This window comes from Epinephelus moara, chromosome 19 (genome assembly GCF_006386435.1).
Source record: "Epinephelus moara isolate mb chromosome 19, YSFRI_EMoa_1.0, whole genome shotgun sequence".
NCBI classification, from domain to species: domain Eukaryota; kingdom Metazoa; phylum Chordata; class Actinopteri; order Perciformes; family Serranidae; genus Epinephelus; species Epinephelus moara.
This window is the reverse complement of record NC_065524.1, coordinates 21,696,849-21,724,346: the sequence shown is the minus strand read 5'-3', so window position 1 is coordinate 21,724,346 and position 27,498 is coordinate 21,696,849. Positions and strand designations below refer to the sequence as shown.

Genomic DNA, 27,498 nt, shown 5'->3' with positions numbered 1-27,498 from the left:
GAATGTATGAATAAGAGGCGAACCGTTTCAAAAATCAAGATTTCCCACTAAAATAAGTGCTACTTGGTGGATCAGGTACATGCCGAATTGAATACAGACTCTTGTTCCCTTCACAGCTTCACCAGTTTCTCCTCCTTTCCCACAGTACAAGAGAACCGAGACTTGTTCACGTTCTTGTCTCCCTGGAGTCCCCTTCATGTTGACTGTCTACCTGGTTTGCTGCTTCTTGTTGCGGGCTGGAGGGAGCGCAGCTATTCTTCTCTATTTGCATGAGCCAAGACTTAAAATTTCCGATAATATTAAACATGTCTGATTTTGTTTGAACGTCTAAACCTGGGGTGTCAAACTTATTTTGATTCATGGGCCACATACAGCCCAATTTGATCTCAGAGGGGCTGGACCAATAAGACTATCGCACACTGACCTATAAGTACCATCTGCTCCAATACTTTCCTCTTTTTTGTGTAAAGAATTACAAATACATTCTGTAGATGTTCAACCTTTTACAAAATAGATGAACAGCCTTATGAATGTCTTAAGAAAAATAAGGGCAATTTCAACATTCAGTCAGTTTACTTCTCACTGTCATTACATGTGTATTTATCCGCACATTTCCTGATATAGATTCCTTTGAACTGAAGCTGCTGATTGACAATATTTTGCACAATGTTCAGTGTCTTTAAACATGATCACCATTAGTATTCATTGTAATTTCAGAGAACTGTATCCTGGTCAGGGTGGAAAAGCATCTGAAGCAGAATTTTACATGAAGTAGGCAACACATTGTTTAACTTGCTCCTGAAACCTGGCACCTCTTAGTCTAGTCATCTCGTGGGCTGGATTGGACCCTTTGGCGGGCTGGTTCTGGCCCATGGGCCGTATGTTTGACACCCCTGGTCTAAACAATAAAAAGACTGACTTAAGACAGCTCGGACTGATTTTATGACCACCTTACACCGAACACTCCAAGGACGGTAAAACTCTAATGATTTATTCTGAGTGTGTGTGACAGTGAAATCACTTGGAAAGTCATTTCTTGGCTGAAATCTGAGTCCAACTGATAAAAAGAGGAAAATCATGTGAACACTGATGACACTGGATGGTATCTTTATTCCTTATAGCTGTGTGAACATAATGTTCCAGTGTCGTCTTGCCTCTGTTAATCATTTGTGCTGTCATCTCCTGTGAGTTGGCCGATAGATGACCAGCCCTGTCTTTGAGCTGACTCAAACAGCGGAGTAATGATAACATAGTCGAGATAGTAATGATTAACTTCCTAAATGCCTGTATGACTCACTTCAGACATCTGCTCTCTCATAACTGCCCTCTCTTATGCCAAGGACCTCTGATGAGCAAATGAGTGCTGGCATTTATTGGAGAACCAAAACGGTATCTCAACAACTGCTGAAAAATTATGTCAGGTGGCCACATTTTACTTTAGAGGCTGTAAACTGTAAAAATAAGAATATTTATACTCTTTAATTTATCCACTCAGTCCTTGGTTCATTCAGTTCTTTAGCTCTGATGTGCTAATTAGATATAATCCTGCCTGACATCATACTCTCTCTGTAATGAACCTCTGTTTATTGTGCTTGGAAACAGTCTCTCAAGTCATTATCATAACTACTTATTTAACCTCTCTCATTGAGCGCGCCCACTCTCCATAGTCACACTTAATCCACACATAAATCATCCTCTTCTCCACTTGTTTACCTTCCCTCCATACTCTTATTTCTTTAACACCTATTTTATCACATCTGATATTAGCTCCGACTTCATTCTTCTTTTACCGTCTCCATCTGTACCTGGAGAGAACTATATAGCTCTCATTTTGTAGCCACGGGGGCCTTTCAAAGAATAACCTTTAAAATCTAACAGGAACAATGAATCGCCGCCTCCCAGTGAGAGGCTTCTAACAAGTCAGACACATCGCTGAACGGGCTGTGTGATTGGACCAGATGTTGCTGGTTTACATCCCTTTGACGAAAGGATGAGGTGTTGTTAACCTCAGCTCTAAAATTACTGGCAAAACACAAAGATCCCTGGTAAAGCTTAATACTGAGCAAGTCCTCAAAAAGCATATAAGGTTATCAACAACCCCATACAGTATATGTCCTCTGCAACTTCTTTAAGCTGCTGCCATCAGGAATGTGTTTTAGATCAGTGGTTCCCAGCTGATCCAGCCACAGGGTCCAGATTTCTCCTTTATCATTAGTTAAAGGTCCACACAGTTTAATACATTCAGCGTTATAATTGTGTTTGGCCGTGTCATCAAGCTAGTTTGCTGTCTCTGTCAAGTAGCTGTCCGTTACACATGGCACTTCACAATAAAAGCTATGTGCCAGAAACTCACTGTACTTCAAAATAAACTGTTTTTTACAAACTTGACACATTAGCGAGTCACTTGTGGTCACATGCGACCCACTCTTGGACCGTGACCCACCAGTTAGGAACCACGATCGCCTGTGTGTGAAACAAATAGGAAGTTTGGTTTTAGATTGCGAAAAGCCACAGCACACGAAATGGTCAGTTTATCTTGCTTATATACTGATAAATGCACTTGCACTGTGTTAGGTATTGCGCAATTATTTCATGTGTATGTCTTCCTGAGACATTTCTCATACTTGTGCTTTTAGATTGCTCATTATGTGTGTAAATAAATTGAGGTAAAACCATGTGATGCAGTTGACTGCACCAGACCTTGAGTTCAGACTGTTTTGTTTCTGAGGTCAAAAATGAACTTTAAAGGAACAGTCTGACATTTTGGGGACTATGTTATTCTCTTAGGAAGATTGTGTTTGATGTGTCTGGAAACCATAATACTGTAAAGCACGTGACTCAGCTGCACGGCTGGCTAGCTAGCTGAATGATGGCTGAATTTTAACCAGAGAACTGGGTTTTATTATCTTAACATACAGGGGTTGGAGGAGTACCCAAAACTAGCTGGTTACCTTATAACTGGTCGTCTTTCCTCTGGTTTTCTTTTCAGACTCCTTGTTATTTTCTCGCCCTCTCTGCCCTTCCCTAAACCAGGGGCAACATCTTCCCCTCTTGAGCTTTAAATGAGTCTCTTCCATGTTCGTCCTGCAGCGTCACTACAGTTTTACGTGCTTGTTAGAATTCTCTAACAGCTGTACAGCTGACGTGATCACTTCATTAACTGATTAGTCAGTGAACAGTAAATTCATCAGCAACTATAACAGAATAATCTACTTGTCATGTTTTTAATAAAGACAGGAAAAAAACGATAACTGAATACTCTATTATAGAGAAAAATCATCAATATAGTCACAGCCATCAATAGCTGATGATGACCTGCTGTGACCAAGCTCTGCAGCAGCGATTGTTAATGTGATCGGTCTGCTTCAAAGATAAAGTGCATTTCTATCAGTGCTGATATAATTATCTGCCTATCCCCTGTCCCCTTGGTGTCATTTTACAACTCTGCAGACAAATTAACAATAATGACATTTTCCACCAAAAGCATTTTGTAATGAAACCATTCAAGTCCGGTTTCTCCAAGGACCAGAGCCAGCAACCAGTAAAAAGAAGCAACGCTGCCAGATTGAACGATTCAACAAAGAAAAGAAAACAAACTAAACTAGGCTGTGTGCCAAGAAATTTACAATTAACTTTACTTTTTTTTTCAGGATAGTGGCCTGGCTCAGTGCCTGATTTCAACATCAGCCTTCTGCCAAGCTGCGCAGACCAGCAGAGATGGTCCGGTAGAGATCCGCAGGACAGACCCAGTTTATGCACCACAGCAATGGAACCTGAAATGTAGCAAAACTGCAGCAGCTTGAATTTTAGAGCACCACCAGATGTTTGGCTGACTGTCAACGGCGGCCCACTGAGCTGTGGGCCGCTGCTTTGTGTCTTCATGAGGACTGTAATAGTTTAATTCCTTCCCAAACAGTGTAGGAGGCACAGCACAGCTCCCTGGCACGGTGCTAAAGAGAGAAACGGCTACAGCTAAGCCTCCTGACCTCGCCGAGTGGAAAATCAACTCCTGCCAAATCACCAGGCAATCCGCAGCTCACAGAAGCTTCCAGAGCTGCTTGTATATATTCTGAACTGACCATCCTTTCATTTAACAAAAATGCTGATTATCTGACCTCAACTCAACCTTTCTTTTACAAATCTCCAGACATAAACAGCTCGATAAAAGACACCGTCTGAATACATGAATCAATGAATCAATGAACAAACAAATACACAACAGAGCCGTGATAATGAGTTTTGGCTTTGGATACAATAAACATTTATATGTAAGATCTTACACCTTAATCCCCAATGGTGACAAGCACACTGATGGAGGCAATATCATCTTTGTGAAACAATTTACCTCCTGCCTAAACGCTGCAGCTTGTTTTCCTGTTGTTACATAAACGTCTCTGTCCTGGCCTGCGTGTCTCATGACAGGTATTCCAGCGAGTGTAACCGAATACCTGGAGAGTGGATGTTTTTCTGAGTCAGCCTCAAAGGGGAAAACGCTGTTCAGTTAAAGAAAACACCAACAGTTCAGTGACTGTCTACACCAAAAAGCGACCGCAAGTATGAAACTACAGCAGGTGCTTTGACAGAATGAACAAATTCTTCGGATGTTTGCGCTCTCTCACACAAATCACCCAGACTGCGTTGCCGCGCCAAATCGGAGATGTTATGAAATATTCCTCTCAGTCCGAAGCTGCGGTTATTTATGTAGAGATATCTTTTTAAGTAGGTCAACAATTGGACACGAGCACATTCATTTTTGATTTGATCTGATACGAGCCGATGTGATTCAGCTTGAATCTGTGCCACGCGAAGCAATGCAGGGTTTGTTTTGGTGTCCTTATTTTGAGTCTGGCTGTGGAGCTCATGTGGAATTGAGCGAAAACAAACACGTGTCAGTCAAGATCATCCATTACACGGTCATCAGCAGTGGAACGTGTGTACATCAACTCGAGTTTTTAACGGCTGTGCATTTTACTGAGATCCATGAAATGTCCTTATCTTTCATTTTATGGAGCTCTGCAACATACATGAACTTGACCTACATATTATATTTTTACAGCCAAAAAATAGGAACTTTTGAGTTGCTGCTGGAAATATGAAAATCTTCCATCTCATCCTGCCAATACAGCAGAGAGCGGGAGAAACCGCATATATGCATAAAACAATCTTCTGTATGCTCTCAGATCATGTTCTGATTTAAGCAGCTTTCAGGGAGAGAGGTTTCAGGAAGAAGAAAATCTGTAACACCTTTATAACAATACGCTGTTAAATCATGTGTTTCCGGTTTAAAGCTTTTAAGGTATATGTGGAGAGTTTGGAGAGGACTTCTTCTTCTGCCAAACTGGTCCAGCAATTCAAACAAGCGACCTTTCCACCCATGAGCCAACTCCCTCTTTAACCGTTGAGATTCCTGGAAGACTTGCTCATCCAGAGAACAATTAATACAGATTTAAGACCTGCCAGTCAGTGGTATTTCCCTTTAGGAAGGAGCAGGAAACACCAGCTGGCGGGCAGACTGCTGGTTATTAATTAAAGCTGTCCAACTTAAGAGCTTTGTTCATACTTTATGTCCATCACTCCATTACACACACACATTTGTCAGAGGAGTGGCGGTTTAGGTAGGACATTCAATGACAATGCATTGCGTCAAGACACCGCTAACGTATTAAATCCACCCTTCCATTTACGCATGAGATACCTAGCACTATGAGTTCTTGGCCATCTCACATGTGTGTGTGTGCTTGTGTGTAGAAAGGAAGTGCAAGAAGAGAAAAACTTCCTTCTATGACTCCAGACTTTTAAGACGTGACTAAACTATCAATCATCACCATCACGTTTATATATTCAGTTGCACTGTTCAAACGAGACTGAATGTTTGAAATAACTGGGCTGTCCCAGGCCAATCTGCAAGATCCATATCTGAGTCAAACAAGGCGTGCTTAATTGATTGGTTTCAGCTATTTTAGGCCCCATCAAACCATCAAACTATCCTGCCACCGCAGCCTCAGATTGAAACTGCTGTCTCAACGCACACCAAACAAAACCCTGCTGGAAACCATTAAACCAATAGTTTGACATTGTGGCTAATGTGCCTAAAAAAAAAAAGTTTGACACTATTCTCAAATCTGTCTGGTGAATACGAGGCTAACACTTCAAGCTGGTTAGCTTAGCATAAAGACTGGAAAAGGCTAGCCTGGTCCGTCCAAAGATAAAATCCATCCACCAGCATATATAAAGCTTTCACCTGTATGTAAACCTAAGAGTAACTAAACTACCACCTAGCAGCTGAATGCCTCTGACCATCAGTCAAGTTACAGTTCACATCCATGCCCAGACTCATGTGTAGCCCTGACAGTTGTCAATGCTTCAAATATGGATGTTGCTGCAAAGAAGCTACAGATTCTGAAACACTGATGCTTCACACATCTTCAACTTGGCAGCACAGAAGATCTACAATCAGCGCACGGTGGACACCCAAGATGAGAGTCACCAATCCAGTATCTGACCAAATACTTCCCCCTTCTGTTTCTGAGATATGATGCTCAGTAATGACCAGAAAAGTATTTCTGCAGAACATTATGATGTCACAGTGAAGCTGACCTTCGACCTTTTGATGTAAAATGTCATCACTTCATCATTTTATCCTATGAGACATTTGTGTGATTTTTTTTGTAATAATAAGCATATCAATTCTTAAGTTATAGCCAAAAACTTGTTTTGTGAGGTCACAGTGACCTTGTCTTTTGACCACTATAATCTAATTAGTTCATTGTTGAGTCCAAGAGGACTAAAAACGTCAAACTGTAGCTAAACAGAACGTTATATGGCTGTGTACAAAGCACTGTATAACACTTTATTTATATGGAAGTAAGAAGTCAGTTTTTCCAATCACATGAGCCCAAGTTCATGATCATTATTGCACTGTTGTGTAAGTGTACTTTTAGTTATTACCCAATTACACTGTTGTAAACATTCGATATTGCAGGTGTACATCCTGGTTTAACTTTGACTTTGTACCCACTGCTGATGTGTACACAATTCAACTTTACAACACAATGCAGGACTATAACAAACATTTTGGGCTCCATTTCATACCTGGTGCAAAGTGGTGCACAATGCAACGCAACCGTCATGGCTACAGACAGAGGTCATCATTTTTGCAGCCAGCACCGGTTGTGAAAGTACTTATACCCACTTGTGCACCCGTGGGCATGTAGGTCTTTAAATGAGGTGTGTTCAAGCACATTGTTGGCGTATTGCTATATTGAGGCAGCAGAAAGCGACCGCACCATTGACCAAATGGTGGAGTATTTTCTTCTATCTAAAGGGCGCATTATTCAGATAGTATGATGCGCCAACATAGGCAGGTTCAGAACACGTGCACACTTTACTTGTTACACACACAGTGATGTGCGGATGGTTTGTGGGTGGGTGAAATACTACATCATTAGAGGAAAATATTAAGCACACTCTAAAATGCAGAGAGCAGAGAGCAAAGCAGAGCTGCAGAGTTGCTGTCCGACTCCCCATTAAGACAGTCGATACGTGTACTTATGCACGAGAAGCAGCATAACTTAAATTGTTCGTTGTTTCAGCAGCTGAAAGTTCAGTTCTGTTTCCTCTGTCAAATTTATAACCACAGTTTTTTGTTTTGCTGCTTAAATGTTCCATGATATTTGCTGCTGTGACATCACTGCACACAATTATGAATACAATCAATAAACCAGTAACAATCAGTGAGTCAGTTTGTGTAAAGTGGTCAGTGTTAGTTTAACTAAGCGATACAGTGTACACCTCTATAGCATGAGAGAGGCATACTGTCTCAGGAAACAGTATATTTATGTTTAACCATAACTGTGAGGATGGCTGCTGTTGTATTTGTCACTCAGGTGCAATAACTTCCACCTCCCTCACGTTTAAAGAGTGATTGCTGTGTGGATCAAATATTATTGCAGGAGCAGTCCCATGGCGGTGAAGTGACCGTGACATCTATTAGCACAAGTAAAGGGTTTATCCTATAAGAGGCTCAGGAGAACAAGGATAACCCTGCAGTCAGATTCGATGGAGGGTGTAGCTTTGACTGAGCGAGCGGAGAAGAGGAAAGGGAGTGAAGAAAGACACAGAGAAACATGCTGTCTGACAGAGAGCCACGGCGAGCCGAGGAGCTGAGGTGTGAAGCCACGTCTACTTTCTGGATGTTGATCAGAGGGGCAGCTCTGATTGGGGTGATGTGATGGTGATGTGATTTGAGAGAGAGGCAGGTTCTCTATCAGCTACACTCCCTCCACTTCATGTCTGTCTGTGCTGTCAGTCTCTGCCTTCCTCCACAGCTCACCTCAACACCACCCTCCTTTCTCTCTCTCTCTCTCTCTCTGTGTTGAAGGAAGACTATATATCATTCATTCAAATGTTTTCCGTGTGTGTGTGTGCTTTGCTCACCTTTGATATATTGCTGGACCTGCTTGCAGAATGACCCAGAGGCTTTTCATTCTGTAAAAGAGAAGAAAGAAGGCTCAAGTGGGTGGAAAAAAATACACAGTCAGAAACAGTAAAAAAAAAATGTTGTTCAACCTGCATAATGCACTCTGCATAGTGAGAACTGGAACATGCCCCATATTTACTATCAGCATCACATTTTATTGGTAATGAATGGTGCTGTTTTTGAAACAGAGCAGACATTTACCGGAGATGTTTGCAAACACAACTATTCACATGAGTCTACATGAGTTCATGTAGGCACACAGCTGCTTTGAGCTAAATGCTAACATCATTAGCATGCCAATACGCTCACAGTGACAATGCTAACATGCTGACGTTCAGCTGTCACAATGTTTACCATGCTCATCAGTTTATATTAGTGCGTTAGCCTGCTAACATTTGCTAATTAGCACCAAGTCTGGCTCACAGGATGGAGACTGAGAGAATGAGCCTGTCACTGGCTGTCTGTTTCAGATGGTTACATGTTTTCTGTGACCGTTTTCAAAATGCCTGTCACTCGATAACTAGACCGGCATAGCCAGACCTATCTTCACACTTGTGCAGCTGTGCAGAAAACAACAAAAACGACAACAACCACCTCCGATCCACTGTATGCAAATGTCCCACAAGGACAACTTCTGTCCCAACGCTATTTTGCAAGAGCACTGTCGCTGCATCCTGGGCTATTAGCGCCACCCAAGATGATTGTGACTGGTTCAAGGAAATACAAACAACCCAAAGCGTTTTTTTCCCTTAGCGCAGAAATAATATGGGTCCGGGCGGACCTTTCTCCAGTGCTGGCACAGTGAGAGACAGGTATGGCTATGCAAGACTAATAACTCTAAAGACAAGGTACAGTTAAGACTGGAGCGTCATTAGTTTTGCAGGTATTAAGTCATAAGGCAAAGTATTGAACACAATGACATTTTGATCTGATGATGGCGTTATGAAAAGAAAAGGGATCATCACAGTTATTAAAATCCATCCTGAGGGGAACATGAATGTCTAAATCAAGTTTTATGCCAATCCATTCAGTAGAGATTGAAATATTTCACTAGATGAGTTAAATTGTGACCTTCTGTTGGCACTACAGGAAACATCAGAGTCTGGGATATGACATCTTGGCAACATGAATGTTTTTACCAAATATCATGGCAAATCCTTAAACAGTTGCTTCAGTCAGGACCAAAGTGGTGGACCGATCAATAGCCACGCTGCTGGCATGGATGAAAATGCCATTGATTTAAGTAATAATGCAAAGGTTTATATGGTGCAGATATGATATTATGAATGAAGAAATCTACGTAAAGGTTTTAGCAGGAGTAGGAATGACTGATTCACGGTTTGTCTCCTAATGAGCACAGCAAAGCTACATCCCTCAGCAGCTGAGCCCGAGCTGTCTGGCATCCCAACTTGGTAAATCAACTTCTTCTGGCTTGAGACGAAAGGAGGACAAGCCGATTACATAATGCATCCATCCAAACTCCAAATCAAATGGTGTCACAATATTTGTATCATTATCCAGGGAGTGAAACAGGCCAACGCTGTCAGCACTCGGCACACTCAAGTTTTGTTCTGAGGCTGTAATGATCCTCGATTCCCACTCGCTGTTCTCGGCTTTCATCGGAGACTCGGATAAACAGCCACCGGGGTGCTGTACTGCATTCAGTATTGGTATTAAAGCCTCGCGTGGTTCCTTAATGAGTAATCAATCATAGTTGCATAACACTGAGTTCACACTGGGTGCGACAGGGTTTTGGTGCTTTGGACACAAACAAATCTCTGCAAAGGGAAACACACTCTGTCTATACTGTCTACACACTGTGCACATACAGTAAAAGCACGGCCAGATTAAACTGTTAGGCAGCAAAAAAAGTCCTCCAACCTCCAGTCAAACACAGTACACAAAGCAGCATTATTAGAGAAACCAGAGTCCTAGAAACCAACCATTATTCATCAGCAAGAACAATACAGCTTGACTCAAAATTTCATGTGTCACTTAGTTTGTGATAATTTGATTACACTCATATCTATTTAAAAATATGCTCCATGTGAGCTCACGAGAAATTAAGTTAATTAAGTTAATATTGAACATCATTCTGCTTCCTGTTGAGTATTTTTTTTGTCTGTAATTGAGTGCTTATTTGATGTTACTGACTCACTCCACCAGCACAGCACAGACACAGGTCGATCAGTCCTGCCTACTTGGATGTCATTGTAGTATTATAGGAACAGTTCACCCAAAAATTATAATTAAAATGTTTCCTCTTACCTGTAGTGCTATTTATCAGTCTAGATTGTTTAAGTGTGAGTTGTCGAGTGTTGGAGATATGGGCTGTGAAGATGTCTGCCTTCTCTCAAATTTAACGGAGCTACATGGCACTCTGTTTTGACACTCACTTTTAAAAAGTCAATAGCAATGTCTTTTTCCATAAATCATGACCCTGTTACTTAAGATAATAGGATAGGAAGCATGTATCTACTCAGGAGAACTTTGTGCCCCTGACAGCACGAGATGGCGTCCTCCTGGGCTGAACTGTTAGCAAGCTCAGTGGTGCTAGGTGACACAGTGCTTAATTTGAGCTGGAACGTACTGGAACGCATACCAGGATCTTTTCAGAAAAGGCCCTGGTGCGTTACGGAACTAATTTGCATGGGTCTAGAACTTTTCACATCTAAAAACTTCATACAGTATTGGCTGATGTCACTAGTGTTGCAGGGTGGAGTACCGTAGTGCTACGGTGCCTCACATACCACTACTGTGGGATAAGTTCAAAGTCCAATCGCAAGAGGGTGAGTGTCCATGCGCCGTCCAATAACGGCGCGCGCTGGCCACCTGGCACTCAATATGCTGCTGTAGTGGTTTGTTTTCCAGACATGTGAATATCTTTGAGCAGTGAAAGTTATTATTTATTTCTTTTTACTTGTCGGCAGTGATTTGTTTTCCACAGAGCTCTACGTGCAAGCATTTTACTCATTTTTTTGCGACTAAAAATAGTTTTTTGCAAGCAAAATAAATCATTCAGCATGCTGTGCAAGTACAGATTTCAACCAGCAGCAGAAACGAAAGGCGAATCCTGCCAGTTGTGGGTTGAACGGGGGTCACAGACAGGAATATGGCGGTCAAATAGCCTACGGCGGCTCCGCGGCACAAGATAACAGCTTACCGGCGACAGAGAAGTCCGACTCCAGGTCCAGTAGCCTAATTTCCTCTTTACCGGCGACAGAGAAGTCCGACTCCAGGTCCAGTAGCCTAATTTCCTCTTTCGTTGGCGTCATGACCGCCCAGTAGTACCTGAACAGCTGAGCCGTGGCGGCACACAGGTATGTGGCATGTCAGAGGAGAAACGAGCCATTCACATTTTTTCTCTTTGTGGCAGGTAACGGCCCGCAAACCTCACTGCACTTCAGGGACTGTTCTTTACTTGTCAGGGGAGGAGGGTGGCTGGTTGATTTTTATTTTATTTACAGGGGAGGAGGGTGGCTGGTTGATTTTTATTTTATTTATTTATTTTATTTCAATCCCCCCCTATGTTAATCACTTAATGATGCTGTTTTTGAAGTATGAATAAGTCAATAAGTAATTTATGAATAAGTCAATAAGTAATTTATTCCATTGAAATATCATTGATGTATTATAGAAAAGTGATTTCTCTTTTTATAAATGACATAAGGCACACCTGCCTCATTTTCGCAGTGGTATCCTGATACTACTCAGAACCGTGATACTTTCACTGGTATCGTACCGTGGGTCCCAATTTTGGTACCGTGACAACACTAGATGTCACAACCATTCCATTCAGAGTTGCGCAGTGAGGCGGCTCGGGTGCCGCTTAAAAACGTGGGGGAACACTGCTCTCTCAGAGGCCCAAAGTGTTCCCCTACTTCTAATTTTACAAATTAAGCACTGGATACACACTTCCTTCTGTGTGGTGATACAGTTGGCGGGTGTAGTTTGTTGGAAAGAAAATAGTTTCTACATGAAACTGCTCACAACAAGGTCTGTGGATTATCCTGTGTAACTGGTCATGATTTCTGGAAGAGAGGCATTGCTGTTGAGTTTTTAAAATGTATTGGCAGACATTTCTGCAGCTGATATCTCCAACACTCTGCAACTCACACCAAAACTATCTAGACTGATAAATAACACTACAGGTAAGAGGAAAAACATGTATTTTTGATTTTGAGTGAACAGCCCTTAAGAAAATTAAGTTTTGTGGACTCAATAAAAGACAGAATAATCTGAGAAGGAGGAGATACTGTAGTGAACTTGGAACCTTTGGGGCCACTGGAGGTCTGGGGACGATTATTTATCCAGCCTTGCAGAGGAGGGCACTCACAGAGACGCACAAAGACGCTTATACACACACACTCACACACACATACTGACAGGTAGCATTTGTGTGGAAATCTCGACCCTGAGAACTTTCTTCATGTGTTACCTCTGCCACCCTTGCCCAAACAGTAACACTAAGTACATTAACCTTGCCACAAGAAACTCACGAACCACGAGTCTCCACACATCAAACCACTAAGAGAGTACCCGACGTGTCTCCAATTCTTAATTACTTCAGCGCTTCACTCATGTCCTCGCCGTGACTAGTTGCCATGGTGATAGAGGACCACTGTGTGTGTGCCAAGTCTCTCCATCACTCTCTGCTTCCCCCTGCTTCTTTCCATCTCCATCCTTATTTTCCACCCGTCTCACTAAACTCCTGAGGACATTTAAACACAAGACACACACACACACACAGTAGGGTGGCAAGATATGAAGACAATGTGAATATCACTGTAACAATATGACTTGCCAGATATTAAAGTGTACTCAGTTCTGCCTTCCCGCTGCTTTCAGCATACGGCTAAAATACAACAAATTGCTTGTTGAATTAAAAAAAAATGAAAGGAAATTATTTTTCAGCGTTCTTTTATTGAACAAATTGAACACTGAACTGAATACAAAAGGCACCAAAATTAAAGAAAAAAGGTATTTTAAAGTGCTCTCTTCTACTGATACTCGCTTTGAGGTAACTCAATAAATCCCTGAGCATCAGGATGTTCACAATAAACGTTCAAAACAATAACTTAAAAACAATTTCTCCTGTCTCAACTCCAGCCTCCTGCTCCTCTCTGGCATTCTGCACTCATGCTGTCACACTTCCAGAGTAGTACGGCAGCAGATGCAAGTGTGCAGATTCTGACCTGTCAGACAATGCCCAGTGGCGAGGGCTCAGTGTGACTGGCCAGAGAGCTAACAGCATGGCACATATCACAAAAAAATAGCACCTACCTACAGAATATAATATAATATGTTGTTACGTCAAAGTGCAATATTGTAGTTTTTCCACAATGTGTTTATCGTGCAGGTAGAAAAATGATAAACTGTGCAGCGCTAGCTCACACACAGTCCCTCTCAGCCATGCTGATAAGACAACAATTCGGATATAGATTCTAAGATCCAACTATTTCCCACGAATCTGATAATGCAAACATGCCTGCACTTGCACCACTGTCACACCCTCATGTGGTTTAACTGGAAGCAAAGGGCTATGAGTCTGAGGTTAGTACAGAGGATGCAATTAACCACACATTAGACACCACTCAGATAGTCTTACTTCTAATTCTCCAACTGTCGACTGGTCACATAGCAACAGTAAAAGTTTCCATTATCTGATGGGGCAAAGAGCTGACATTTTATCAGAAGGAAAACAAAATACTGAATAAACATCTCTACGCAATTTCCTGTCACTTTGATAAACTGAAATGTCAGCTGCAAGCTTGTGGCCATTATCTCCAATCTCAAAGTGAATTCATCTTCTGTTTCAATCTGCCAGCCTCCTGTGAGACGCACTTCCTGGCTGATGTAGTGACACAACTTCAGGGCTCACATGCATGCAGAAGTTTAAAAATGGGGGCTGGAAAAGCCTTAAAAAAACCATTGTCTTCACCGGCGGTTCGGCAGATATAACTCTCCCGCAGTACTAGTGGATTAAAGTGAAGCTGTTCTCCTCCATCTCCATGTCATTACTTCTTCAGTGTCTTCAATACAATGCCACAATATGATAAATACAGCTCTCAATGGGTGCAATTTAGGCAGCAAATCAATTGTCGGATTGTTGAAGAGGATAAAATCTTTTTTTTTTCTTTTCTTTTTTTTTGGCAGGGATAACAGGCACTGCAAAAGAATAGAACAAATTGATGATCCTTGCCCTTAATCCTCCCTTCTTGGCCAAAAATGGAGTAACAAGAAGATGTGCCCTCGACTGAGGGTTTCTGGGAAATAACAAGGCCACAAATGGACTGATGACTTTCATAGCAGCGGTGATTAGAGCAGAGAGGGTGCAGACAGATGACAAAAGATGAGAAAGGAAATAGATCAACACCATTTCAACATGTCCTCTCTTTCTGTCTAACCCCATTTCTCTTAAAATCCTCTCTCTCAAAGTGTGTTACCTGTACAAGCTCTGGGAGTCACCTTCACTGCTGCCATGACTGTAGACTATAAAGGGCCTTATTCTCTGGGCTCATGCATAATTCTGATAAAGAAGGGTTCAGGTTTCACACACCGCTGTGTCCGTCTTTCTCCACCTCCTCTGTGGGCCTGCTTGCAGCCCCTGCCTTTGATAACTTTCAGACTGGACTGTGAAGACTGGAGCTTGTGAGAAAACCAAGCTTAGGAGACTACGACAGAAGACGAGAGGTCATATTCAGAGGGATCGCTGCATCTTTCAGGGCTCTGTTCTTGGCCCACGGGGAGGAGGGCTCAGAGCGCTTTATGCAAGAATCTCAAAAGATAAAAACCTTTGTGGAAAAAGACACATTTCAAAGAGGCAGGGTTAAATTCAAAGTTTCTATCCTCAACACAACTTTTCCAATATTAGAGTTGAATACACCATCTGAGCCGTCTTTGATCGGTCAGTAAGCTTTGTGAGGTGGGGGATGCACAGGCTTCAGTCAATGTGAATCAACTATTTTACCATCTATTAACAGCTTCAATTGTTAAATGAAACCACATACCAAGTATTTGCTGGTTCCAGTTTCTTAAATGTGAAAATCTGCTGCTTTTCTCTGTTTAATATCACTGTATATTCATTTCTTTTGGGTTTGGACATTTGGTCGGACGAAACATTTTAAAATCTAAAAAATTAAAGGAATTTTGATGTGATTTTATTAAAATAATACACAAAACAAAGAATAAAAAAATACTCAAACTCATGTAGTCTTTGGACAGCACATTTATATCTACAGGAAAACATTATTTAGAGTTCTGACTTACAATTATTATTATTACTGACTGATTTATTTCTTCACTACTTAATTATTTAGTTTATAAAATGTCAGAAAATAGTGAATAAATTGTTTCCCGCAGCCTAATATGACATATTCCAATACCTTCCTTTGTCCGAACAACTGTCTTGATCCCGAAGCTGAACCGCAGCATATGTGGCAATTACTGTACTTGATTACTTTTATATCTACCGAGCTGCTCTATTATTCATCTCATGCAAACACTAACTGTAACCACAAAGAATGTAAATGCATGTGGAACATGAAAGTGAAACTATTTCAAACACTGCAAAGAGCCGTCAAGTTAGAGAATCACATAAACCAGCCACAGGTAAAACTTTCTAAATTAGGGAACTCAATCTATGAGATTCTTCCTCCTGGTTTCTGCACCATTTCCCACCAGCGTCATGCCAGAGGCAGAGTATAAAGATAGGTTTGTGCTTGAGGTCAACAGCTTCTCAGAAAACAAACCTGAGACTTACTGTCAGCGAGGCTGCTTACGGCACCATCTGCTCTCGTCTGCACCAACAACAGTTTCAGTCCCAACGCAGACACGAAATGGGATTTCACACAATAGGTCAGGGTCGCAAATGAGAACTGCTTGTCAAACTTGCACCCCCTTCACCTCGCACATTCTTTTTTCTTGAGAGATTGAGACAGTTTAGAAACAACAGCAACTGTATGGTGCAGACAGGCTTGTGAACTGGACTAAAATAGAGCTACAAAAAGACAAATCTACTTTTGAATATGCTTATACATCACATATTGCACATGCATGCACACTTCTGAGATGTTTTATTATTGTATCTGACTTCATCTGCATATATTTAGTTCTTGGTGTGTTTAAACGTCCCTGAGAGGACTTGTCTGGACTTGCCTGGACATCTGCTCTCCAGTGGAGAGTGACACTCCAATGATAACATAACAAGAAATACTTTTTCCAGCTGTGAACAGGCAACCCTAGTGCTCCTCTACAACAAGCCCTTTAGCTGCTGTGTATATTCATCTATTTAGACTTCCATCAGTGGAAAAATCAACCATCAGATTTTATCATTGCCAGCAACATGTAAACGCCAAATTTTCCATTGCCTCAAATACCACTAGTAAATGCATCACAAATATAAACATGAAATGCTACAACATGCTTTGAGCTTGGAAAAGACAGAGCATTAACCTCCTTTAAGTCACTGCAGAAACCCAATTAATGAGAAGGGCACTTAGAGAGCGCAGACCTCTGCCAAGACTGAATGCACTCTCGCACGATGTTAACTAAAGTTTAAAAAAATCATATATCCGCCCTGTGATTCAGATCCACTCCAAAATTTAATGGGTGCTTCCTCGGCCCATGCTACACCCTTCCACCAAGCTTCATCAAATGGGGCCTGTAGTTTTTCAATAACCCTGCTGACAAACAAACAAACAGACGCAGATAACTAACACTTTCAGCCTCCTCTGCCTCAGAGCCAATCATAGACTGCAATCACCTGTAATAACAAACCACCTGTTTTCAGAGGTTACTGCAATCACACAAAGTTAGAAAACTGGGTTGTGTGAAAGCATCTTCACCCAGGATGCCCGGAGGCAGGAAATTGATTCTGGGCGATAAAGGGCATTTTAACAGGTGTCTTGGAAAATGGCCTCCATCCAGCACGATGTTTAACACCTCTGTACAGGAAGTGCAAAATATATATCTCCTAGTGAGCTCTGGAACATATTTAGGAAGATGGGTTTTCATACAATAAGCAGCTCCGTGCCATGTGTCCCAAACACTGACAGAGAGCTGCTTAATGTGGCAGTTACTCTGCTGAAAAAGGGCCAAAGAATTCACTTTATCATCTGCTGCTACAAATAACTGACATTGTAACAAGGCTAGGGGGGAGCAACAGAGAGATTGTAGGGAAAAGAGACAGAGGGAGAGACATAAAGTGAGCGACAGAGAAGCCGAATGAGCGATAGCTATCAGACAGTGGTAATGAGGTAACTGTCGAAGGAATTAAATCAGCGAAATTAATGGACAGAGGACTGTGTGTGTGTGTGTGTGTGTGTGTGTGCGTGTTTCTTTTCCTGTTTTGTTCTTTCTCTGTAAATTCATTACATGTCTCAGTGACCTCTGCAAGCTGCTTAGCTCTTCATTCAACAGAAGTGGCATAATTTCATAATCACCGCAGTTCAATATCCTGCAGCTTACCTCTGTCTGACTGTCTAAACACGACAGCGTTCCTTATGCATACTGTATGTTAAACATTTACCACCCACTGCTCCACCGACGGGGTGCTTATATCACCGCGAAGAGTAAATAAACACACTCACATCTTCCCTGTTATTGTGGTATCTGAATCAATTAATCGTTTAATTGTTAAATGTCATAATTGTCGTAACGTCAACTAGTAATTTGATAATCGATTCATCGGTTTGAGTAATTTTTTATGAAATTACAAAATTACAAAATTCTCTGCTTCAAGCTCCTTAAATGTGAATATTCTCTGGTTTCTTTACTCCTCTGTGACAATAAACTGAATATCTTTGGGTTGTGGACAAACAAGACATTTAATGATGTCGTCTTGAACTTTGGGAAACACTGATCGACATTTTACACCATTGTCTGATTTTATAAACAATCAAATAGATTAATCAACGATGGAAATAATCGTTAGTTGCAGCCCTATTTTGATAACATCCAGAAGGTAGAATGAATGGTACACAACCTTTTTTTCACTCCCTGCCTTTAAACCAGATGGCAGTCCAACAGCGTAATAAATCCTTGAAAACTTAATGTCCAAATTAATCACAAGGGTGTAACATAATTACATTATAATTGATTTAATTAGGTGGACTACCCTCTTAAGGAGGAATGGGTGTTTGAGGATTAAAGAGAAACACTGCTGACGTCTAAACATGGATAAAAGAAATACAAAATATATGTATATGAATAGATAAAGGAGCAAGAAGAATTTGACACGTGCAGGTTCTGTGAAAGCCTATTCAGGGTCAGGGTGTCTCTGAGCACCACAGCACATTTTGATCAAATCAATTCAAATGTGTGAATATGTTAAAAAAAACCCCTGAACAAATAGATTTTGAACCTGTAAGGAGATCTGTTCCTGTGCATGACATGTTTGAACAAATACTAAAGATCTGCACAAATAATTTCCAATGTGTGACAGCAGAAAGATTTGCACAAAGATTTAAAACTACAGAAAAAGGTGTGCAGTTACACATCCATCTGTTCATGGTTCACACTCAACTCAACTGTATGCGTGAATACCAAGTTAACAGCTACGAATCAAATCTACAAGTCTAAATCAAACAACAAAATGTTCACAGCAACACACCTCCTAACAGATTCAATAACTGAATCAAATATTTGTTAAACATTTAAACATGTGAATTCATTTAATCAGAACTTTTGTCTCCATATAAACACCTTTGTGGGTGCGTCTACAATAGAATATTGTTTAATTTTCTCATGTAAGGCTGTATTTCTATGACCATTTGTTAGAGATCAATACATCTAGCAGACTGTTTTGGAAAATCCCTTTCCCAAAAAGAAGGATGTGTGCCCTCTGAGACTGAAGCGGATAAAGGCAGGGTCAACATGTCAGCTTTCACTTCATGGCTTTACACTGCACACCAGCTTTCACTTTCAGGCGGCTTGCAGTATTTCGTGTGATCTGATGTCAGTAAAACACAAACCTATGTATCGAAGCACTCGCGCATCTTTGAGTCAAGTTGTCAATGTCACTGCTAAATGAGCGGCATGATAAAAATGGTTATGAAAATGACTTCTGCGGAAACAACAGTGTGCTAAAGCAGTCAACCAAAACCACGTTGTTTTCAGTCAAACACCATGCAGATAAAGATAAACAGACATCAGACTGACAGGTGAGGGAGGAGAGCTTGTGGAACTGCAGGTATGACAACAGAGACTGCACGAGGTCAGTGATTACATCTGAATAGCTTCCCCTGAAATAAATGGCATAAGCATACCATGATCTGCTCAGGGCTGATCACTCTGCCAAATGCAGATCTGAAAATGAGGCCATCCTGCTTTTTTTTTTTTTTTTTCTCCCTTTCTAAATGCATAAGTTGCTGCAGAAGAGCCGCCATAAAATTTCCTTCCCAGACAGAGATAACAGATTCCTCCGCATACTAGCCTCAGCTCCTCAGAGAAATCTCTCTCAAATCACATGAATCAAATGCCAGCAATGTCAAGTAGGCCATTACAAACACACTACTAGCTTGGAAATACAGCTGGCATGCACAAAAATGCACACAGAGACATATTTGAGAGAGATTTTTGAGTAAACATTGCACTGACGAACTCCTTCCTGCTCTGAGGTCACAGGTGCACATTCCTGCAGCAAAAGTGATATCAAACTTCCCCGACAAAGAGCGTCGTCAGGATAGGAAGTTAGCCTTTTTGTGGTTTCCTATGTCTATCAATGTCTAGCACCCACTTCAGGAGGAAATGCAGGAGTGGGCAGCTGTGCAGGAGAGCATCAACGTCTTGTTTGACGGCACATCTTCTTACACAAGAGGCATTAGCTCAGCAAAACCACAGCCCCACAGTGTGTGTGCCTGCAGCACATCTGTGTGTGTGTTTCTGTGTGTATCAAAAAAACACATCAAACTGAGGTAGCATGTAAAGTGAGACTGCAGGGGAGGCAGAAAACACCCCCGGACACTGTGTTTGCACACAAGTCTACAGCATTTTTGTGTGAACAGGCTGGTCTTTCTGTGCTCTTGTGAGCAGGATGTGAGCATGTGGTGTCCCCTCGTCCTCTCCCTCCTCCTCTTCCTGCTCTATCTGTATCTCATCTTTCTTCATCTCAGGCATAATCACATCAGTATGTCCAAACAGGATATGGAAGAGGAGCAACAGTGACCATCATATTCAGTGCAGGACCATGTGGACAGTGACCTATCTGTCTGTATGTCTCTTAAGGCTATATGTCAACAGTAATAGATGAAATACCAGAGTCTGATCCAACAATAAAGAGAGCTACAGTAAGGAGGAGGAACATGAAGTGAAATATGACAGACAGCACCAGTCGGGTATGATTGCTTTATAAAGAGAGCAAAAGATCCAAAGATTTAGTGAAGTATTTTTGTGACTCTGCAGTGAAGCCACATTTCCTCATTAGCTGCACTCGGGGTCGTGCTCTTCCCCATGACATAAGTCATTATTTATGACTTGTGTGAAAAAGTCAAGCTACGGATAATTAGTTCAGAGCAGTGCCTCCTAATTAGCTCTGTTATTAGTGTGTGAACTCTCAGCCCCCTTGTGATACAATCCTTCAATAACAGGCTGGCAGAAACAAAGAAATGCTAACAGATGGGCAGCCAAGAGGTCACCTCAGCGAAGACAAGACAAGAAAGACTGAGTTATTGACCAAGACTCATATTAAAGGTCTTGTGTGTAGGATTTAGTAGCATCTAGCAGTGAGGGAGCAAAACTGAAACTTCTGTGGTGAGCCAAGCAGGTAGGAGAACTACAGACGTAAAAACTTGAAAATGCAAATGCACATATCGAGAGCTGGTGTTTGATTTTCCATTCTTGGCTACTGTAGAACAACATGGCAGACTCCATGGGAGAGAACCTGCTCTGTATGTAGATATAAATGGCTCATTCTTAGGTAATGAAAACTCAACGTGTCTTACTTTCATGCAATTATAAACTAATGGAAGCATACTTATGAATATTTTATACAATTTCTACCAACATATGCTCCTACACCCTACACACTGGACCTTTTAAAGACTGGTATGAAACACCAATTCAGTGAAACTTCAATCCAGGAGGGACTCGCAGACTCTATTGCCGACTCTGAAAGCAAAAGTCCGTAACAGCTTGAGGCCTGAGCCCACCAAACAGCTTCTTTATAGCTAGCAGCAGCTGCTTAAAGAAGCATTAGCTCTGGCACCCGCCGGGAATATGAACACCCTATCTGAAGTGTAGGAACATCTGAAACAAGTTCTCTCTCTTTTTAAAAAAAAAAAAGAGATTCAGCATCCAGCGTGCTGAATACTAACTGTGTGAGTTTTCTGCACTGTTAAAACCATGCTCGGGGGGTTTGAAAGCCCTTTCCAAGGAAAACAAGAAGACGAGGAGGAAGACGGCGCTGTTAGCGGAGGTGCTCTGTGGGCATGTTGCAAAATACCCACTTTATCTGTGAAACCAGCGCAGTGCTGCAGGAAACCACAATATATACAAACTCGTGTGCATGATACCCTCTGCCTGTCTGTCTGCATCTCTGTCTGACTTTCCTCCCTCCTCTTCCTCATTTCTCCCTCCGTCCCCTCCCCTCTCCAACAGGTTTTAAGCTCTGCCATGACATGTGACTGCATTAATCTCCCCTCCCTCCCCCCCAGCTGCAGATTTGACACAAAGCTCTGTGATTTGGTGCATCAGTCGATGATGTGATATGCTAAGCTGTGGACCGAGAGGGGAAAAAATATTTATATCGGGTCACTCTTCCACTGAGGCCTTGTGTGTTTGTCTGGAGTTTCTGTGTGCACCCATTAGCAAACAATCACGCTCCACAGAGACGACCGCCGCCTGTCTTTGCCCTTTCACACCATGAGTGGAGATTGGTGCACATGAGCACAGAGAAGATAAAAAAAATATCAAGACGACAGAGCAGAGGGGTTAGTGAGTTCATGTGCGCTAAATCTGACCAGATATGGTATCTTACAGTGTCCAGTGCTGTCACTGTGGCAGCACGCAAACAACCCTGAGAGATTATTGCCCAAATGGATGATTATACCAGAAAAGGAAACATGCAAATATATTTGCAGTAAAGTTGTTGCAGTAATGCTCATGGGGCATTCAAGTTCGCGAGTCATGTACAGTCTGTGCACTCCCACTCATCCTGAACAAAGAGCAAAGAAAATGGGTCAATGTTTCACGCTGAAGAGGTGGCAGATGCTCCTCTGAACCGCACAAACAAACATGTACAGTAACGTCATGCATGCACGCCCAGGCACATGCACTGGCTGTAAAAACCAGGGTTCAGAGTCCCTGGATAGCGCTGAACACACAAAAACACATGCAATTATGAGAGATGAGCAGAACAAACATAATGTAGCCACATTTATAACCCCAGACGTGACTGTGATGCTGCACGTCCGCCAGACAGGATGGACAGACGGACCATTTATGACTGTCTGTTCATTTTGCTCCCCATTTATCCAGTCCTCTCGCTCACACACTCACATGCACAAAAAAGACAAAACCACACATTCCTGGCAACTCTTTCATCTCTCGGCTACTGCAGCAGAAGCGCTCTGCCATCACCACGGAGACAGAAGGCCTCACCATAACAACCACTGAATGGAAACTGCAATGAGCCGTTTTCCTTGTAATGCCGTCGTCTTTTCTTCATATGCCCCTCATGTATGATCCGCTAAGCATGTAGATATCATGTAAAGGTAGGATTTTTTGAGCAGGAAGTAGAGTTTACACCCTGCAATGTTGAAAATAATCACAACAATGACAACACTGACATCAATGCCATCAACAAAAACAACACAACAGACAAACATCCACAACAACAACACCATTAAGAATGAGATATCTGTACCTGAATCTTCATTTTCCAACAGGAATTCATGTCTGGATTCTGAAGCCACCTCACCTCTCGTTCACACACACACACTCACACACACGCAATCACACACTCATACACCCACACACACCCTCACGCAGACAATGGTTCCTCAGGGAGGTTACATGCCCCCTCTGTAAATCCTCGAGGTGAGCCGAGACGGAGAGGGAGACAGAGAGAGAGAGAGCCAAGCCTCTGCAAATATGGAAGTGAAGCCGAGGCAACAATGTCAGCCGTCGCCGTGGCGACTGCAGCTACGGCAGCACAGCGCGGAAACAAAGACAGACAGAGGAGAAGATAGGGAGAGAGATGGCAGAGGGAGGGAGAACAAGCGGCTGCCCTACATTTTCTTCACACACACACACACACACACACACACATACAAACACAGAGCTGCTGCTGCTGCTACTTGTCCAGGCTTGCTCTCCCTCTCAGCTGCACACACACAAATACACACACACACACACACACACACACAGAGTCAATCCGGTACTGTAATCCCATTGGCCGAGCAACCACTTCCTCCAGCTGATCTTGATGAGAGGTGGGGGAGGGGCAAACTGTTGTTGAATCATTCATGAGAGGGAGGTGGTGTCCTTTAAATAGACTCCCTCTGCTCTGCACACTGAGCTTAACCTTAAAGTACCTTCCCCTAACCCCCCCTTAAGCCTGTCCTGCAACTACTACACACTGCCACACACACACACACAGCCTCCTGCCTCTAAATCTCTGACTGTTCTAAGACAAAGAGTCAGCCACCAAACCTCTTACAAAACACCAATCAGAGAGGCTGTTACTGAAGGCTCCACCAATCCCAAGCACGCACCAAGGGATGCAAGGTGGAGCAGAGATGACAGAGGGTAATTTATTACACACATCCTCACAGCTGTATTCAAGGGCAAAGTAACAGCACAGCACAATCAGTCAAATACTGATGCAACACTGCTGGCCACTACAGGCTGAAGTCCACTAATAAACACACCAATTAAACCTTTTAATACAGCGATGATTCACTTTGAAGGATGATGCTTGTTAGTTAGTAAAGAAAACCAATAAGAAGCAAGATGCTCCCTACTTTTGATGTATAGGAATGCTGCGAACACAGAAAACAAAGATAAACAATCATCAAACATGGTGTGTTAATTGCAGCCATCTAAGTAGACCACAACAGGCCAAACACACTGAAGTAAACATCCTCTGGCCTGTCACCAGCAAGTCACGTACAGTCCGCACAGGTATGTGAAGAATCCCTTAAGCCCCATAAAACTCAACTATCTTTTTTTTTTTTTTGTGGAGTGTAAATTTTTAGTTTTTTTTTTTTTAAACTCTGCTAGAAAATGGCCTATGTACTTAACAAAGAGCTCAAATGCATCATCAAGCATCTGTGGGAAGTGCTTGTACCCCACCTCACAACCCGCAGGACATAAAGGATCTGCCGCCAATACCCTGGTATTGGCCTACACGCTGTGGATAGGGGTACTTCAGGGGTACCGGCACATCCCACAGAAACTCGATCAGATTGGGATCTAGGGGATTTTGAGGCCAAATTGGTGCCTTGAGCTCTTTGTCATGTTCCTTGGGCCTTTCCTGAACAACGTTTGCAGTGTTGGTTTGTCTTCCTGCCGGGGGGGGGGGGGGGGTTCCAGCAGAACACTGCACTGTAACAAGATGATCAAAGTTATTTCATTCACATGGCAGTGGTTTAACTGTTTTTGGCCAGTGTTTATTTTACAGCTATTTGTTTTTTTTTTAATTAATATTTTTGACAGACAGTACAACATATGCCATGATCACAGATTACAAGACATTTACATCATCGACTGTCCCGTTTTAAAATTAAAACATACATCAAACAAACAATAATACGAATACACAAAAAACAACAACAACAACATGTGCCTTACACTTATGTTTTACATTTGTCCTCTCATTCTACCACTCAAACGCTATATTGGATTAGGTCAGATCCAGAGCATGTGAGCAGAGCGGGGAGCGGGAGGATTTTGTGTTGAGCGAGGAGCGGCTATTTTTTTTAAAAGGTGAAGCGGAGCCTTATCTCTCGCTCCAATTTCGCTCCGGTCGCTCATGCCCCACCCAGAATGCATCTTTGCACCTGCGCACACCCACACTATTTTCTTTCAAAACTATGGAGTTTACTGTGTACTTCAGAAAAGAAACTGAGAAGAGAAGCAGCAGTACCTCGGAGAATGGTCCCTAACTACGGGGAGAGGCGAGAGGGCTTCGGAGGTCGGCCGCTTAACCTGGTCTGTCTCCTCTACACCTTGACTTATTTCCACCCTGCCAGCGGTACCGTGTAGAACGGTCCCTAACTGCGGGGAGAGGGCTTCCCCGGAGAATTTACGAAGCTCATGTTTTATTGGTGCCGTAGCATTGTTCCGACCTCTCATTAGTCCGACGTCCCGTTGTTCCGATATGTGATTATTACTGTATTTGTGTACCATAGAGGATCAGCAACGCAACAAAAGTAGGCTACTGGTCGAGATACAAGTGTCATAGAGAGGAGAAAGTGAAACACCATAACCTCCTGTTATTAACTCTGGGGTCGGGGTTGTGTGGGGAGCTCTCCGCGGTGCTGAACGTCTCCCGGCGGCGGCTCTATGACCGGCTCTGGGTCAGCTGGGAAAGGCTTGAGGCGAAGCAGGCTCACGGCTTATGTGTTTGCCACTTTCTTTTTCATTTTAACCCACACCATGATCTTTTCCTAACACTAACCAAGTGGTTTTTGTGCCTAAACCTAACCAGACCTTAACCACAGGGCATCATGATGATTTCGGAACAACGGGACTTCGGAACAATGTGGTTTAATATGGTCAGAACAATGGGATGTCGGACCAACGGGCTGTCGGAAAAATGGGCAGACCCCGTTTTATTTGTGAATAGAAGATTACAGGTTAGGGTAGTACGACGCAGTTTTTTTGAGCGGAGTGGTGAGCCAGTGGAGCGGGATAAAATTTATGATGGAGCGGAGCGGAGCGAAGAATGCGCAGAACCAAGCGGAGCGGACGAGCGGCGCAAAGTGACAGGTCTGCGAGCGAGGAGCGGAAATTTTCACCCGCTCCGCTCCGCTCACATGCTCTGGTCAGATCCGGTGCCTTATATTTAGACAGACAACCCCTCTATTGACATCAAAAAGGAGCCCCAGACTTGATTAAAGATATCCTCTCTCCCCATTACTCTGTAAGTGACTCACTCATATGTAGCCATTCTTGTCATTTGTTCAGTCCACTCCTTGAAACAGCATGGAGTTGATGACTTCCAGTGTCTCAGAATTATTCTACATCCTGTTGTAGTAGCCAAACGTATCCATAGTCTTTGTCTTCCAGTCAAAGTGTTATTGTCTGGCAGCAGACCCAGAATACACAGAGCTGGGGTCTTGGTGAGTTGTAATCCGAAAAGATCATCTAAGAGGGTAACAACCTTTTCCCACAAATGTGCATTTTTTTCACAAGAATACAACATGTGTACAAGAGTACCCCCTTCCTTCTCACACCTCCAACATGTGTCATTGTCCTTAAGTTTTAGTTTGGCCATTTTACTGGGGGTCCAGTAGTTTCTGTTAAACAGTTTGTACTGAATAAACTGAGATTGTGCTTCACGAGAACAGTTATGCCAGGATGCAACCAACTTCATCCATCTATCCGCTGAAATCTGTTCGCCCACATCTTTCTCCCAGCTTAGTCTCAACCCTTCCAGGTGGGGTGGTTGTGCCTCCCCGAAAAGCTCATAAAATTTAGAGGCTCCACATTTTTTATGTCTAGTTAGATGGACTAACTCCTGAATCCTGGTCTCGGGGTCCGGGTTCTTCCCCCGGTTAGCTTTAATGCAGTGCCCAATTTGTAGGAATTTCCAAAAATCCTCTTGTCTAAGGTTATATTCTTGCTTAATTTCATCAAATGACCTCAATCCACTTTCGCTAAGCAAGTCACAAAGCAAGTATATTCCAACTTTTGCCCATTTCTCCCATATAATAGTTTTTTGTTATACGAAATAGATGATTTAGGGGTAAGATGCGGGCTACATTTTAAAAGTTGATGAGCACTCATCCAAGTTTCTTGTACAAAGGTCAACACTGGGTCCTTAAAGGGTACCGGTCTTCCCGTCTGAGTAAGAA

At 42.5% G+C, this 27,498-nt stretch overlaps 1 protein-coding gene across 2 annotated transcripts in view; it reads right to left on the bottom strand.

Annotated features, from left to right (window-relative positions):
- marchf8 (membrane-associated ring finger (C3HC4) 8) overlaps nucleotides 1-27,498 on the bottom strand; it is a 107,723-nt gene that overhangs the window by 23,307 nt on the left and 56,918 nt on the right. For both annotated transcript variants that reach the window (XM_050070790.1, XM_050070789.1), the window contains exon 4: nucleotides 8,437-8,487. In XM_050070790.1, coding sequence (XP_049926747.1) covers nucleotides 8,437-8,487 — 51 coding nt within the window. The remainder of the gene's footprint in view (nucleotides 1-8,436; nucleotides 8,488-27,498) is intronic.